The sequence below is a fragment of the Mus caroli genome, unplaced genomic scaffold (genome assembly GCF_978045245.1).
Source record: "Mus caroli unplaced genomic scaffold, Mus_caroli_1 scaffold_2, whole genome shotgun sequence".
Taxonomy (NCBI): domain Eukaryota; kingdom Metazoa; phylum Chordata; class Mammalia; order Rodentia; family Muridae; genus Mus; species Mus caroli.
In genome coordinates, this window is record NW_028227257.1 from 59,241,983 (window position 1) to 59,259,525 (window position 17,543).

At 45.6% G+C, this 17,543-nt stretch overlaps 1 protein-coding gene across 4 annotated transcripts in view; it reads left to right on the plus strand.

The window, feature by feature from the left end:
* Tgm5 (transglutaminase 5) overlaps nt 1-8,819 on the plus strand; it is a 38,856-nt gene extending 30,037 nt beyond the window's left edge. For all 4 annotated transcript variants that reach the window (XM_021156274.2, XM_021156275.1, XM_021156276.1 and 1 more), the window contains 7 exons: nt 1,782-1,920; nt 2,602-2,705; nt 2,790-3,029; nt 6,166-6,531; nt 6,847-7,007; nt 8,384-8,517; nt 8,666-8,819. In XM_021156274.2, the coding sequence (XP_021011933.1) occupies nt 1,782-1,920; nt 2,602-2,705; nt 2,790-3,029; nt 6,166-6,531; nt 6,847-7,007; nt 8,384-8,517; nt 8,666-8,819 (1,298 nt within the window). The remainder of the gene's footprint in view (nt 1-1,781; nt 1,921-2,601; nt 2,706-2,789; nt 3,030-6,165; nt 6,532-6,846; nt 7,008-8,383; nt 8,518-8,665) is intronic.
* The last annotated feature ends 8,724 nt before the right edge of the window (nt 8,820-17,543 follow it).

The window sequence follows — 17,543 nt, forward strand, 5'->3', positions numbered from 1 at the left end:
CAAGGCCAGCCTAGGTATGTAATAAGACACTTTCTAAAAGGAAAAAAAGGCCTAAACTAAAATCTATTAAAAACCGAAATCTCGAAAAAAACAAAAAACAAAAACAACAAAAAAAAACCTAAAACTAAAACTAAAACTAAAACTAAAGCTAAAACCGAAATATCCACACTTTACAAATACCTGTTTTTTACTTAGTCATTTTGCCTCTTGGAATCTGTCTCAAGCAATAAGAATGAATTGATATGCAAAGATATCCATCACCTTTACTTACCATAGAAAAAATACTGGAAGCCCACTAAGTTTCAAACAATAAACTGCAGTAAAAACATAATATAGGAATACAGCAAATGTAAAATAACCTTTTATGTGTGGGATGTGCAGGACCCTTGATTGCTTGAACCATGAGTATGCTGCTGATGGGTGGGCTTAGAGATGAAACCACATCTTAAATAAAAGCCCTGTGTCTTGCTAGTGTGTGACTCAGCTCAAGGTAGCTCATGGTTCTTAGCCTCTGTCACCAGGATGGAAATAATTATAGCAGATACTACTCAGAGTTCTCTAGAAGATAGTGAAGGTGAACCAGGCAGCATGTAGCCTCATTGCTGGATACAAGCAAGTATTGTTAGTCCTGAGCTGGGCAGGTCAACACTGCCGGGCATCAGGGGACAGACATCCTTAGAGTAATTAGTGCTGAGCAGGGACAAGGGCTCATTGAAGAAGCACAGAATGGAGTTGCAGCAGAAAGCAGTGAAAGAAGTTAGCTAGTGGAGGAAACAGGCACCTCTCGGGAATAAGGACAACAGTCTACCTCTTTCCAGGAATGTTTTGTACCAGGTACACTCACTTTTCTAATCCTGTATCACAGACATCCTTTTTATCCTGCTTGATCTGAGATGCTTTTCTGGAGAGGTTTCTGACATAATACTGCCAAGAATAGAAGGGAACTCCACGGGAACCCTGGCCTGACAATCCTTTGGTCTCAGCAATAATTCTAATGACAAGAAGAAGCAGAATCCCAGCTGTTTGTTTGAAAATCGGAGACTTGAGGACAGGACAGAAGTGAGGCTAAGTCAGGTCTCTGAGTCTTGCCAACAGAGAGATGTGCCTGCCCCACCCTGCTGGCATAAAAAGCAGATATGACAACTTGCCAGAGACTTCTCTTGGCTCCCGTAGAGCTTGTCAGATCAGCCAGTAATCTAACCTTTACCATAGTTATCCCTTGAGCTCAGGAAATAGGAAGAGATATGGAATTGCCATCAGCCCAAACACTTCCTGTATGGTCCTGCAGATACCAAAAGGATGCTTTCACTAGATGCAGGAAGCCCACTGTATCTTTTTAGAATTGACAGAACACTGGTGATCTGTTGCAGTAATTCTCCAACATCAATAAGCCCATGGGAAAAAAAAACCACACACACACAACCCAATTATTATATTTACAAGCTATATGCCTAGATTGTGCAGATCTACCACTACACTAATCTATTCCCCAGCTATGAGACCCTTGCTACTTGCAGCTTCTCCAGGCCATGTGGCTCTGTTCCATCTTTCTTACACCTCCTCTTTCTCCATCCTTTTTCCTCCATCATCCCCTACCTTCCCTTAGAGCTTGTGATTGGGTGGTGGAAGGGAAAGGTGGGGCTGGAGGGGTTCACGTGAAATCACTTGAATACATGATCCTCTCCTTGTCAGGGAAGCCCCTCTTAAGGAAGCAGAATTAACATTAGCATACAAACTGCACCACGGCAACCCACAACAATGGTCTCTCTGTCTTTCCGCAGTGATGAGGTGCCTGGGGATCCCCACCCGCGTGATCACCAACTTTGACTCTGGCCATGACACCGATGGGAATCTGATCATTGATGAGTATTACGACAACACAGGCAGGATTCTGGAGAATATGAAGAAGGACACTGTCTGGTGAGAGCCAACCTTTCTGTCTATTTATTGGACCACAGATCTGAGCCCAAACCACCACAAGCAGGAAGTAGGACAGGACTGTGCTCATAGCCTATTCCCCTCTCCCCATTCTCTTGCTTCTTATCCTGGGCTGAGAACAAAACAGAAAACAGATATGGTTTTAGAATCCTCACATCATCAAAGCTGTTGGACTGAGGTTGAGGTCTCTCTTTATCACCTCCTTCTTCTGATAGCCTGACTACAGAGGCCTGATGTCTCACTTGTAGACATGGCAAAGACTAGGACTACCTCTATGGGACACACAGACAGACAGACAGACAGACAGACACACACACACACACACACACACATGCTCTCAGGCATATACATATAGAGACAGAGAGACAGTGAGACAGAGAGTGAGGAAAGGGGCCATGAAGCCTCCTTTGAGAGAGCCTAAAGGAGTTTTTAGTTAACTGGAAGGCTTTACTTAGTTCACACAGTCAGGAGAAATGCTCTTTTCTGCAGACATCTAGAGGCTCACAGGAGTAAGGTCTGTCACTGCTCCCAATAGATGCTTTAGCAATGTGAGTCTGTCTTTCTGTGGTCAGTTTGCTTGCTTATCCTTGGTCTAGAAAGGAAACAAGCAGGGTAGCCTGTGGCTTCTCTGTGTTAACACCGACTCCCCTGGCTTCTTCCTAGGAATTTCCATGTGTGGAATGAGTGTTGGATGGCACGCAAGGACCTCCCTCCTGGATATGGAGGCTGGCAGGTGCTCGATGCTACACCTCAGGAAACCAGCAATGGTGAGGCTCCCACAGACCTGCCCCAGCCTCTGCGTGGCACACCACATACTACCCACCAAAGCTTTCCTCCCTGTTCTCCTTCAGGTCTCTACTGCTGTGGCCCTGCTTCTGTCAAAGCCATCAAAGAGGGAGAAATTGATCTAAACTATGACACACGCTTTGCATTTTCTATGGTGAATGCTGACTGCATGTCCTGGCTTGTCTATGGAGGGAAGGAGCAGAAACTTCACCAGGACACAGCTACTGTTGGGAATTTTATCAGCACCAAGAGCATCCAGAGTGACGAGCGTGATGACATCACTGAGAGCTACAAGTATGAAGAAGGTACAGCCAAGCAGCCTTCCTGAGAGCACAAGTTCTAGGGCATCATCCCCACCATTGTCTGGGGAGTCAGAGGGCATGGACAGGGAAAGACCCAGGTCCATGATCTCACTTCTCCAGTCCACCATTGTTACCTCATGTCCTACAGGCCAGTGACCTCCCTCCAGTGTGTTCATGCTTACTGGAGAGGCATCCTGCCAACAGAGCAAACATGTGTTTTCTCAGCTTCCCTCAAAATTCAGCCTCCAACTGAAGATGGCAGTCAACTTAGTAAACTTCCTTCTATTGGTTGATTTCTGTTATTTAACCTATCATCTAATTCATTTTATTTGCTTGAGTGCTCAGAAGACAGGCCAGATCACCAGCCAGCACTCACACTTACGTAGGGTCAATCAGTGTTCCCACTCGTGGGGCCACAGGGCCAGTGGGTGATGCTGAGGTGACAATCCTGTCAGGGGTTCTTATACAAGCCAACAAGGCCAAAGAAGAGACCATGTTAGTCAGGTGTAAATGTACTCCTGGGACAGCTACCTGCTAGACTAACATCTAGGAAGTCAAGCAAAGATATCCAGCCATGGAGATCAGAATCAGGGTCTTAACTGCTGAGCCATTGTTACAGCCCCTGTATGTATTTTGAAACCAGGTAGTGTAATACCTACTACTTTGTATGTTTATTCAAGATAGCTTTACCTTATGGTTCATGCCAATTTTTTTTTCCTGTAATTTGGTGAAAAATTCCATTTTATTTTGATAGGTAATATATTGACTATATAGATCACTTTGGGTTACGTGGGCATCTTTGGCCACTTCATTTTTACCATTTCACAGTTGCAAACAAAGTATAGACAGGCTCATTTTACATGAATATATTAACTGGATTTTTATCAAATGAATAGGGAATTCTATTTAAATAACTATCTTCTCTTTTTCAACTTAGTACAGGAACAAACCACAGTGAATCTTTTTTTTTTTAAAAAATGATTTATTTATTTGTTTTATATGAGTACACTGTAGCTGTCTTCAGACACACCAGAAGAGGGCATCAGATTCCATTATGGATGGTTGGGGATCAAACTCAGGACCTCTGGAAGAGCAGTCAGTGCTCCTAACCACTGAGCCATCTCCAGCCCCACAGTGAATCTTGATGCATCATCTAGGGGCTCTGAAGCATAAGAGGTGGGCCAGGTGGCAGGTTACAGATCACACACATACCATTGGGGCCCTCATGCTCAGACCATAGGGCTTCCCCAGGAGAAGCTCTTTGTAAATGGTAGAGGAGAGGAAAGGGGGAACTAATTTCCAGAAATTAGCAGCACTCCCTGCCACAGTGGCTCTGCTTCTGACACCACCAACCCCTGGAGTCTCAGGGTACAATTCCCAAAGCTGGAGGCCCAGGAAGGAACAAGAAAGGACAAGGGTAGCCAGAACCTGACTGAGATAGTGGCCTTCCAGGGCCACATAGCAGGGGTATGAAGAGGGTATGGTCTGGCAGGGCCCCTGGGAGAAACACATGACTGGTTCGATTAGTCTATGAGGTGGAGAACAAATCCACCAGACTGAGAGACTGGGATCTGGGAGGAGTGGCCTCTGTGGGAAGGACTCAGCACCATGGGCTGAGCTAGCCTGGGAAGTGGGAAGTGTCTCTCAGAGTCCAAGAGCCCAGAGATAGCCCTTAAGGGCCCTCCATGGCCTCTTTGGGTTCTAGGTACTGTCCCACAGGAGGCCCACAAAAGGATAATGGGAGTAAGAGGCCAGGAAGTGGGCAAGGTCTACTGGGTCTTCTCGTCTTCTGTGGGTGCTGGTGGAGGCTGCTCATGCACATGGAGACATTATGTTGTTTGCCTGGGTTGTTAAAGATACTAGAAGCTATTTTTGTGGCCTTGGCTCCAGCTTCAAGAGTGGAGAGGATGTTGGGGTCTCTGATACAGAGGTTCCACTGGCTCTAGATAGGCAGGGTTTTTACAAATCCTATGACCCAATTTGTCATGGGGGAATGGGCTAGATATAACTCAGGTTGAAGGAAGCTGTGAGTATTCAAGGGCACATCCATTGACGACTGGTGGGGGAAAGGCATAGGCTCTGCTGGGCATGTTAGAGTACCCATAGGCTACGTTTAGGGTCTTCACCGCTGGAGGCTTGAGATGCCACCTGGGGCATCTGCCTTCCAAACTCAATAGCACCCCACGCTGTGGAGGTCAACTTACAAGTAGGGGAGCCTTCCCTGACCCTACCCTGGGTCATCGCTATTCTCTTAATGAAGTTCCCATGGAACACTGGCTGCCTGATCTCATGGTCCTTCATCAGATAAAGCGACATCATGAAGGATTTCATTCTTCCCATCAGACAGAAAGACAGCCCATTAAGGGATAAGATAGATATAAGGTAGATGGTGCCTCTCTTGGTCCCTTTGAAGGATGTTCACACATTCTTCATGTCATTAAGTGTAAAAGCCACATGAGCATAGGACATTAGGGTTCTCTTAGTGCTGCTTAGGGTCACTCCCACAGCCTCTGAGTGATTCTTGTTGAAAACCATTGTCTCTGACTGGGGTCTTAGTGTGGGTATTAGCAATACTGATTCTTCTAGCCCATGTACATGCAATACCTTTTGTGTTCTCTTCAGTTTCTTTCATCAGTATTTTATGATTTTCATTCATAGAGGTCTTTTACTTCTTTGATTAAATTCATCCTTAAGTATTGGTTTTTTTCTTAATAAAAATTAGAGTGCTTTCTTAATTTCTATTCTGATAATTCACTATTAGCACATAGCAATACAAGTGACTTTTAAAAGATTATTTTATTTTTATTTATGTGTATGTATGTACATATGTGTATGCACGTATATGTGGGGGTTTCCTTAGAGGCAAAAAGAAAGTGTCCAACCCCTTAGAGCTAGGGTTACAGGTGGTTGTGATCACCCTGATGTGGTACTGAGAACTGAACTCCGGTCCTCTGCTTAGAGCAGCAAGTGTCCTTAAATCCTAAGCCATCTTTCCACCCCACCCCCCGAAAATGGTTTTTGCAAGTTGACTTTGCATCATGTAATGTTGTTGATGGAGGTGCCGAGGATAGTGTGTTCAGGCAAGGCTTACCTCCTGGGTCAGCCTGGCCCATACTAACACTTTATCCTATCCTTCTAGGTTCCCTTCAAGAGAGAGAGGTGTTCCTAAAGGCTCTGGAGAAGCTACAGGCTACAAGGTCTCAAGGGCCTCACCAAGCAAACTCCAATCCCTTCAGCTCTGTGCCACCAAGGCACAACAGCGCCAGGAGTCCTGATTCACCTTCCCTTCAACCCAGTGATGTCCTCCAGGTCTCTCTGAAGTTTGAGCTGCTCGACTCACCCAAAATGGGCCAAGACATAAACTTTGTCCTGTTGGCTGTCAATATGTCACCTCAGTTCAAGGATCTCAAACTCAACTTGAGTGCCCAGTCTCTGTTGCACGACGGCAGCCCCCTGGTTCCATTCTGGCAGGACACAGCATTCATCACACTGTTCCCTAAAGAAGGTACATGCATAATTCTCCTGTAGCCCCTCCCTCTTCCTTTCCTACTTCTTTCTCCCTCCTTCCTTCCTCCTGCTGACCTGCTTTTCTATGCCTAAGGAAAGTAGCCCTTACTGGTGCTTTGGAGTTTGTCTGGGACCTCAGAATGACTGGGTAATCTATATTGCCTTTATTAACTGCCATTTTCCTCTTTAAAAGGTTAGTTTCTGCTTCAGCAAAGCTTGGTGTCTGTAGGCTCCCTGTTCTCCATAGAACAACCATTGGAACCAACTCTCTCTCAGTCATTCTCACTTCTCCCTCCTTGTCTTCACTCCCTAGAAAAGAGCTACCCTTGCAAAATCCTCTACTCACAGTACAGCCAGTATCTGTCGACGGACAAGCTAATCCGCATCAGTGCCCTGGGTGAAGAGAAGAACAGTCCTGAGAAAATCCTGGTGAACAAGATCATCACCTTGACTTTCCCCGGCATCATGATTAATGTAGGCAAAGGGTGGTCTCTTACAAAAGTGGTCCTGGGGCCCTGAGCTCTGGATGGGAGGCAGCTGGGCCTGCTCAAGAGGGCATCCCTTCTTCACTTCTTCTGGTTCCCCCAGGAAGGGGACAGCCTATTGAGGGGTCTTCATCTCCTCGTACTATTAGAGGCCTTTGGTGTGGGTCTGTGAGCTCAAGCCATGGCTATCTTCCTGAGTTGACCTTCCAGGGGCAAACACAGAAAGAGTTCAGAGGGTGGTAGCTCTCTGGAGGGAAGAATCCACCTCCAAGTCAGGTCAGATTTGATTTGCCATTTTCCAATCATGTGTAGTTGGGCAACCCCCTGAGTCTCTTGTTGTGTCAAGGAGGATAGATGGCAGGGCCTCTGTGACCTGAGTGGGAAGGCTTTGGGCTCTTTCTCTGCAGTACTGCATCCAGGAGGCTTTGGGTTCTTTCTCTGCAGTGCTGCGTCCAGGGTCTAGCCCATCTCCTGGATTCCCACCAAGTGAGGCCATGACCCCCACCCCCACCCCCAACCCCCAACCCCCAATGGCAAGCACCTCACAGTCTTGAGCAGGCTTGAACAGTATCTTAGCAAAGGGGCAAATACACATTGAGAGAAGTGAGAAGAGGTGGGAAAAGCCTTGTGTTTCTAGGGACAGCAAAGTGTGAGAAGGCAAATATTCGAGAAACCCACGGTCAGTAAGGGCTAAGTGAAAAATGTCATGTAGACTCCCCAGTGCCCTCTCCAGACTGATAAGCGACTCTTCTAGGGTGCTTCTCTGATGCTGTAACAAAACACTGACCAAGGCCAGCCTGGGGAGAAAGGTATACTGATCATTGAGGGAATTCAGGCAAGAGACTCACATAGAATCAGAACCAGAAGGAACACTGCTTACTGGTTTGCTCCCCATGGCTTGCTCATCTTCCTTTCTTCTACAATCAGGAATGCCTGCCTAGGGGTGGTACCTCTCACAGTGAACTAAGCCCTCCCACATCAACCAAGAAAACATCACCACAGACGTGCCCACAGGCCAATATGACGAAGGCAACTCCTCAATTGATGTTCCCCCTCTTCCTAGACAATGCTAACTTTTATCCAGTTGATAAACACTAACCAGTCCAGGGACCAATGTCTCAGTGATGAACTTTGACCTTCTTGGTAGAAGGGAGGGATAGGGAGGCACCTTTATCAATGTATGCCATTAGGTATGGGAGCCTGAGAACATTTCTTGTGTCTATTTCTTCTTACTGCTTCAACTCAAAACAATCCTTAGGTCAAAGTGGCATATTTGGGATGGTTTATCCTGACATTACAAACCAGCGATGTGCATTAGCATTCAGTGAACTCGAGATGACGACTAATCTCTGGGTCTCTGCTTAGGTTCTAGGAGCCGCCTTTGTGAATCAGCCGCTCACAGTCCAGGTGGTCTTCTCAAACCCGCTCTCAGAGCCGGTTGAGGACTGTGTGCTGACCTTGGAAGGAAGTGGTCTCTTTAGAAAGCAGCAGAGAGTTCTGTAAGTGCTGGGAGCACTCTGCCTTCCCTCTCAATGTTTCCTCCCTTTTGTATTATCAGGCCCCTAGGCCAGACACAGGACGCTGGAAAACAGAGTCCAGGAACTGACAAGGAGAGGGGTTCTCTGACATTCTCCTCTCTCTTTGCAGCATCGGCGTCCTCAAACCCCATCACAAAGCCAGCATCACTCTGAAGACCGTCCCCTTCAAGAGTGGCCAAAGGCAGATCCAAGCTAATCTGAGGAGCAATAGGTTTAAAGACATCAAGGGCTACAAGAACGTGTACGTAGACATTGGCTTATAAACTCTGAGACAGAGGCTGGAGAGTTGGCTCAGCGGTTGACAGGATGTGCTGCCTTTGCAAAGGACTTGGGTTCAATTTCCCAGAACCCACAAGGTGGCTCACAATCCTCTGCAACCCCAGTTTCAGGGGAATCCAACCACCATACATGGTACACATACATGCATGCAGAAAAAAAAAAAAAAAAAAAAAAAAACAAAAAACCAACCCGACTGTCATACACATAAAGTTAAAATAAATAAATCTAAAAATTTTTTAATTCATTTAAAATAAACTCTGAGATATGGCAGCAGTATGGATTTTAAAATGAAGGCCTAACCAGACTCTGTCATCAACATCAAGGGAGATGCCAGAGATAGCTAGTTTACACAACTTGTCAGGACTCTACCCAGGGATTCTACCTTACAGGAGTGTGATTTGGCACAGAGGTCAAGGGAAAACAGGCTTAGCAGCTCTCTATCTCTTTGTATCTGCTCTGACGTCACAGCATGGGCAAACCCCATTCCCTTCCTTGCCCTCATCCTTCACTTTCCCTTCAGAGCTCCCAATGGCCCTTCAGTTGCTAATGAGCTCCCTGTTGTTTCAAGGTCTGAGCCCATCCACTCATTCAAGAAGTATTCACTGAGTGTCCAGAGTACAGCCATACCACTCTGAGTATAAGAGACAAGCAAAAGCCCTGGCATGCTGAGCCCACATTCTAGAGGGAACAGGGAAAATAGACATCCTGGCAGGTGCCCATCACAACGTAGGCAAAGGGCAAAGACCCCCAAGGTTTCTTATACCCATGTCCTGCCTCAGTTTCTTGGCAAAAAGAGAGTAAAATAAAATCCCGGCAGATCTCTCCCTCAGGCCTTCCCTTAACTATACTTCCCGTATAGCATTGACATCATTCCTCAGTCCTCTCAGTCCCAGGTCTCCATCCAGTTCACTGGGTCCTTACAGGTCTGCCATTGGCTGGTAAAAGCCAACTGAATGATGTAATGAGGTAGATATTTGGTGGGAATGAACTAGCCTCTGGTCTCAGCGGACACTGAAGGCCGCTCAAACCCTGCCCTCTCAGGGTGCTACACACACAGCAACTTTGCACCTGCTTGCCCAGGCCACTGCCAATGAAAGGCATGATGGATGCTGCCCTCCAGGCACTGGCTACTGTGACTGAGACAGAGGTCCTAGTAAGTGTTCAGTCATTAAGTAGAAGTTAACGACTTCCATTACACATAAACAAAAGGGTCAATGTCGTTAATCACAAGCAGAGAAGGGGTGTGGTGGGAATTACCTCGTAAGCCGATTGTCCTGTATCTGAGAACCGGGAGCTGGCAGCACAGCTGGAAGCAACCTACAATTACTTTACCCTATAATTACCACATGACAAGAATAAGAAAGCATTTAAGGAAAACACCGTGGAGTGGCACACCTGAGAGTCGGTGAACTCTGAAGTACTTGGGAGTCTTCAGCTGCCACATTCTCAAACTTGTCCATGAGTCCTGTCGTCAACTCCACATTCATCAGCTCCCTCAACAAATAGTGGCTGAGTTTCTTCTTCCAGGCACAGGGCCCTGAGGCAGCGGGCACCGAGTATATCCTGAGGCAGCGGGCACCGAGTATAAACACGAAGGACCAGAGCGGGCACACAAGGGGCCCAAGCACAGGCATTTGAAGAATGTGGAATATGTGGGAGATTTTTAAAGACTTTTAATTTTTTTTATTTTAACATTTTTACATTTATTTTTAGTGAGTGTTCGTGTGCACACGTGCATGTGTGTGAACATGCATGTATGGTCACATGAATGTCATAGCATGCAGTCAGAGAACAACTTGACAACTTCTACCACATGACTCAGGTCATCAGGCTTGGCAGCAAGTGCCTTTACCCACTAAGCCCTCTCACCTACTGTCTGAGTCAGGGTTTCTATTCCTGCACAAACATCATGACCAAGGAGCAAGTTGGGGAGGAAAGGGTTTATTCAGCTTACACATTCACATTGCTGTTCATCACCAAAGGAAGTCAGGCCTGGAACATACACAGGGCAGAAAGCAGGAGCTGATGCAGAGGTCATGGAAGAGTGCTGCTTACTGGCTTGCTCAGTTTGCTTTCTTATAGAATCCAAGACTACCAGCCCAGGTATAGCACCACCCACATTGGGCCCTCCCCTCTTAATCACTAATTGAGAAAATGCCTTACAGCTGGATCTCATGGAGGCATTTCCTCACCTGAAGCTCCTTTCTCTGTGATAACTCCAGCTTGTGTCAAGTTGACACAAAACTAGCCAGTACACCTACTAAGGAGATTTTTAACAGAATCCAAGGAAGTAGTAGAAGCCTTTGTTTTTTCTCACCATATTTATAGCAAGAGAGTCTGAGACTGGCTGTGTGGGAAGGGCAGGCAGTGGCAACAGCTAAACCTTGTTGCCTAGGCTCTGCTGCTCTCTGATCTTTGGCTTAATTAAACCATTTCCCAGCCTTTCTTCATCAGGCGAGCACTCACATGCAATATGTAACACCTCTGCACCTACCTCTGAGGCTTCACGTTCTAGTATCCAGCTTGGGACTGGCTGCTTTTCCCTAAGCATAGACAAGAATAACTTGATTTCAAACTGTTATTATCAGAGACCCAGAGTTCCCCTGCTTCCTCTAGGATGAGGCTTGGCTTTAACCATATGAGAGCAAGGAGCTTCCCGAAGGAGCCTGGACTAGCCAAGGTGTCTAGGGACTGTTAAGTCTGAGAACATGAGTGAATCTGTGGGCATGTGTGTGTGTGTGTGTGTGTGTGTGTGAGAGAGAGAGAGAGAGAGAGAGAGAGAGAGTTCTGTGTTCAACTTCAGTCTCTGGATGATGCTAATTTACTCAAGAATATTCTCTCTGCCAGTTCGAATGGGGGTAAAGCATTGTAATTGGGGCTGATTTAAAACTGGTTTCTGGACCTGAGATGCCTCAGTGGTTAAAAGCATTGGCTGTTCTTGCAGAGGACCTGGGTTCAGTTCCCAGCACCCATACGGCTGCTCACAACTAACTACCAGCTCACACCTAACTCCAGATCTGATGCCCTCTTCTGACCTCCATGGGCACTGCACACGCATTGTGAAATTAATTTATTAAAATAAAATTAAATCTTTTAAATTATAAAATAAAATTGCTTTCTGTCTCCTATTTACTGTTTTCTCCTGGAGTCCCTTTTTGGCCCCAGTCAAAATCGTGAAGTATTTACTGGGACCCTTCACCCTTGGAGAGCCTAGAACTCCATTTTTGTGAGGCTGCCAGATGATCTCAGATTCCCACACATTTACCTGTCAACTATGAATCAGCAAATGTCCATGGAAAGGCAGGAGCCCAGATCAAGATCATTTCTATGCATGCTCCTCCAAAGATCTTGACCCAGCCAATCCTTGCTCCCATGACGACTTCAACCTTTTATGTAGCTTTGCTGGTTCTCAACAGAACAGATTATAACAAGCTAGTCTGCTTATTCCAGAAGCAGAAATCTATAAGAAAATTTTCAAAAAAGATGGACTAGAGAGCCTTTTCCATGGTGGACTGGATGCAAGTGAACGTGTTCCACAATGAGAGGAATTTGACCTCAGTTTGAATCTAGGTTTTTGAGATGCTGGGGAAGCCTCAACACCCAGTCTATGGACAGCATGTGAGTGGCATGTGGATGTCATGCAGACAGCATGTGGGTGGCATGTGGATAGCATGTGGATGTCATGTGGGCAGCATATGGACACCATAAGGACTGCATGTGGGTGGCACATGGACAGCATAAGGATAGCATGTGGGTGGCACGTGGACACCACAAGGACATCGTGTGGACAGCATATGGGTGGCATGTGGACAGCATATGGATAGCATGTGGGTGGCATGTGGGTGGCATGCAGAGACATGTGGACAGTGTGTGGACAGCAGGTTATGCTGTACCTCGCTTAACCTCATCCATGCCTCTGTCTTGGGGCGCTTCCACTCCTTCACTGTTGGCATGTTCTTCTGTCATGTCATGTCATTTATTATTAGCTGTCTTAAATTCTGAAACTAGGCCGGGCAGTAGTATCTCACACCTTTAATCCCAGCACTTGGAAGGCAGAGGCAGGCGGATTTCTGAGTTCGAGGCCAGCCTGGTCTACAGAGTGAGTTCCAGGACAGCCAGAGATACACAGAGAAACCCTGTCTGGAAAAAAAAAATCTGAAACTAGGTAGTGTATTAATTGATGTCTTTGTAAATTCATTCATTCATAGGTGTGTATTCCCTATACCGACAACATTGAAATACTGGTCCCTTATTTGGCTTACAAACTGAAGTTGAGAAAATAGGAGATGATGAAACCGAAGTGCTTTGTAAAGCAAGTACTGGCATAGCTTACATGAGCCTGGGGGTCATGCTGAAAGAAGTCTTTGCCCTTTCTGTTCCTGTTAATACAACTTGCCAGTTACCTTTCTTTTCACATCTGTTCACATCTCCTTTCAACACTCTCTAAGGAAGTCCTTGCTATCTTTCACCGGGACCATTACTAAATGTCTCTTATTGGTCAACTTCCCTTCTCTCAGCCCTCTAGACTATTTTCTTTATTTTAGCCAGTGTATGGCATTTTAAAATGCAAATATGTCTTGACGATGCTTGCTTTGAGTGTGGTTTGATGGTCTTCCACTGCTCTGAGGATAAATACCAAACCCGCGTGCATCCTGGACTTCCACCTGCTTTCTGCGTTAGCAACTCTGCATGAGCTATTCCACCTCCTCCCACCACGCCCAGCTAGCCAGGACCTATTTATCCTCCCAGCTCTTCAGCTTCAGCGCTACTCATGAGGAAGTCCATCCTAACGTCCACTCCACACCTATCTCAAGGGCAGACTGACTGACAAGCTCTTTCGGGCACCTAGAAGTGTCTGTCTCCCCCTGCTGGAACACAGGCTTCTAAGCGCAGAAAAACACGGATCTAATTTATGAGAATCTAATATAGTTTCTGGTGCATAAGAGTGGTCAAAATGTTGCACTCTCATGGTTGAATAAACAAACCCATCTTTTGGGACACACCAGCTGGGGGACTGATTTCCTGCAGAGCACCGGGGAGTAGGAAGGTGTGGGTGTCACAGGAAGCAGAATGGACATTTGGGGTCACCCCTTCTTCCCCTTCACATATTCCACCATATCTGGCCACACCAAGCCACAGTGGCATCTGCCTTATTCCAGGCTCTTCTAAAAGTGCCCCACCCCGTGGAAACTTCCAGAAACTAGATATTGTGAAGGCCTCATTAGAATTCCACTACAGCAGATTGTCTTTGCTAAATGGTTTGAAACATAAAAGAAACCCCACAAAATGGAGCAAGCCCACAATTCTGCCCATTGTCTGCTCAGGTAGGAGGTCTCTATTCGGAATGTGGCTGTCTAGTAAGACCTTTCTTTTCCTTGCAAGTTTTGATAATTTAAAATTAATGTATAAATTCATGCTCGTGGTACAAGGGTACAGATGAAGAAAGCCTACTGCTGGGCACTGAATGTCCTTGTCCAAATGCAGGAACTTTCCAGAAATGCTCTGGGTAAATACAAGCAAACTCACACATATCCTCCCCACATATATCCTTATACAGAATTCACACATATCCTCCCCACATATATCCTTATACAGAATTCACACATATCCTCCCCACATATATCCCTTATATAGAATTCACACATATCCTCCCCACATATATCCCTTATACAGAACTCACACATACCCTCCCCACATATATCCCTTTATACAGAACATACTCATATCCTCCCCATATATATCCATCCTTTATACAGAAGCAGCTTACACTGTTCATTGTCCCATGTCTCACTTTTTAAAATTAATAATATTGCTTGAAAAATGTTCTATATCTGTTTACAGACAGTGGTTGCCTTCTGTTTACCTTTGTTCTACTAAATTCGCGCACCGCTGTTTACCTGAAAATATCTTATTTGTGGATGTTTAGGTTATATTCAATTGTTTACTGTTTTAAGTATCAATGTATTGAGTATACTTGTATAAACTTCATTTTGCCTAGTTAGAGCAGCTGAATCAAAAGAATTAACTCAGGCTGGCGAGATGGCTCAGCGGGTAGGAGCACTGACTGCCCTTCCGAAGGTCCTGAGTTCAAATCCCAGCAACCACATGCTGACTCACAACCACCTATAATGAGATCTGACGCCCTCTTCTGGTGCATCTGAAGTCAGCTACAGTGGTGTACTTACGTATAATAATAAATAATCTTTAAAATAAAAAAAGAATTAACTCTAATTGGGCCAAAGAGATGGCTCAGAGATTAAGTATACTTATTGCTCTTACAGAAGATCTAGGCTCAATTACCAGTACCCACATGGTGGCTTATAACTTATAACCAATTCCGGGGTATCCAAAGCCCTCTTCTGACCATCTCAGGCTCTTGCATGCATGTTTTATACATGTATACACTCAAGAAAACAGGCACAGAGACATACATACACAAATGGTCATTTAAAAAGAATAAATTTTTAATTGTTATTTTATGTATATGGGTATTTTGCCTCTGTGTGTGTGTGTGTGTGTGTGTGTGTGTGTGTGTGTGTGTGTGTATACTATGTGTGCCTGGTACCTGCAGAGGCCAGTAGAGGGCATAGAATCCCCGGAACCAGAATTATAGCCAGTTGTAAACCACCTGAGTGTTGGGAGTTGAACCTGAGTTCTCTAGAAGAGCAGCTGAGTACTCTAAGTGACAGAGTCATCTCTCCAGCCCCTACCCTTACAGTTTGGATCCATCTGGATTGTATGTGGTCTAATAGGAAGTTAACTTCATGACAAGTTAATGTCTCCAAACCACTTACTAATGAATTTTTTCTTCCTTCACTGATTCAAAGACAATGTTTAGTACATTTAATACAGACGTTTCTAAGTTATCAGGATCATCATGTTTTTATTTATTTATGTATTTATTTTTAAATCAGATATTTTATTTATTTACATTTCAAATGTTATCCCCTTTTCCAGTTTCCCCTCTACAAACCCCTTATCCCATCCCCCTTACTCTGCTTCTATGAGGGTGCTCCCCCACTCACCCACCCACTCCCACCTCACTGCCCTAGCATTCCTCTACACTGGGGCATCAAGCTTTCACAGGACCAAGGGCCTCTCCTCCCATTGATGCCAGATAAGACCCATTCAGCTCCTTCAGTCATTCCCCTACCTCCTCCATTGGGGTTCCTGTGTTCAGTCTGGTGGTTGGCTGCAAGCATCCACATCTGTATTGGTCAGGATCTGGCAGAGCCTCTCAAGAGACAGCTATATCAGACTCCTGTCAGCAAGCACTTCTTGGCATCCACAAAAGTGTCTGGGTTTGGTGTCTGCATGTGGGATGGATCCCAGGTAGGGCAGACTCTGGATGGCCTTTCCTTCAGTCTCTGCTCCACTCTTTGTTCCTGTATTTCCTTTAGACAGGAGCAATTCTGGGTTAAAATTTTGGAGATAGTTGGGTGGCCCCATCCCTCAACCATTCCTAACCTTTGGATATGGTCTCAACAGGTTCTCCTTGCCCATTGTAGGGTATTTCAGCTAATGTCATCCCCATGGGGTCTTGGAAGGCTCTTGCTTTCCTGGCATCTGGGACTTTCTGGTTGCTACCCCCAGTTCTCCATCCCTCATTGCTACACCCCTCTGTTCAATTTCCTGACCCTCTGTTCATCTGCATCTGATCCCACACCTTTATTATCTAGGAACCTTGATCACATGTCATTTCTGCTTTTTATGTTTCCTTTTAAAACTTAAAATCAGTCTACCTGGTTTCAAAGGACAATCGTTTTGATGGGTTTGCTGGAGCCTTAAGATCATGAACCTGAAGATCAGCCGGGGAAGTTTGGTGTCTTAATGATACTAAGCCATCCTATCCAAGCTCGTGAGCTACACTTTCATCTCTTCACGGCTTCCTCTGCCCTCCAGTCGTTTTCCTCAGAGCCCTGCCACATTCCTCGGGTTTATTTCTGATATTCCACCTCTCATTGTTAAGAACTGTAAGTTAAGGCTTTAATTACATTTCCAACAGTCAGTAATTACAGGTGTGAAAACTACTATACTGGCTTCAGGATGCTGGTGCTGGCCAGATCCTAGTCACCTTTTCTCATCATGTTTAGATTTGTGTTTTCCAGGTTAAAAAAAAAAATCAAATAATGAAAAATCCGATTCTTCAGTTCTTAGGGAAAATGTCTTATTTGGGGGGTTGGAGGCAGTAGTGCTTCCTTCCTTCCTTCCTTCCTTCCTTCCTTCCTTCCTTCCTTCCTTCCTTCCTTCCTTCCTCTCTTTCTGTCATTATTCTTCAAGGAGGTTATAGTTAAAAGTTTTTAAAGGGTGAACAGCAAAGCAAGTCACCCGAGCTTCCCTGTCCACAGGAAACAGTCCTCACTCATGTGGCCTGTTCTGTGTCCTTCCACGGGCACCTCACATACCAGCTGCCCGGAGTGTTCCCCTGGACACACACTGGCAAGCCCGGGCAAAGAGCCAGAAAGTCTGGGAGGGCCAGACAGGAGACCCTCTCCTGTGCCTTCATCCTTAAGAAGCAAGGAGGAAACAGAAAGACTAGAGCCAAGCCCCAAACAATTCTAAACTGTCTCTGGTTGGCTGTCCCAGAGCAGGTCATCGTGAAAGAGCCTGGGCCCTGGCCTCTGTATTTTCTTTATCAACAGTCTCTATTTCCTTATCTCGTTCAAACAGACGGTTTCCTGGCATACATATGGTAAGCAGCTGCTCAT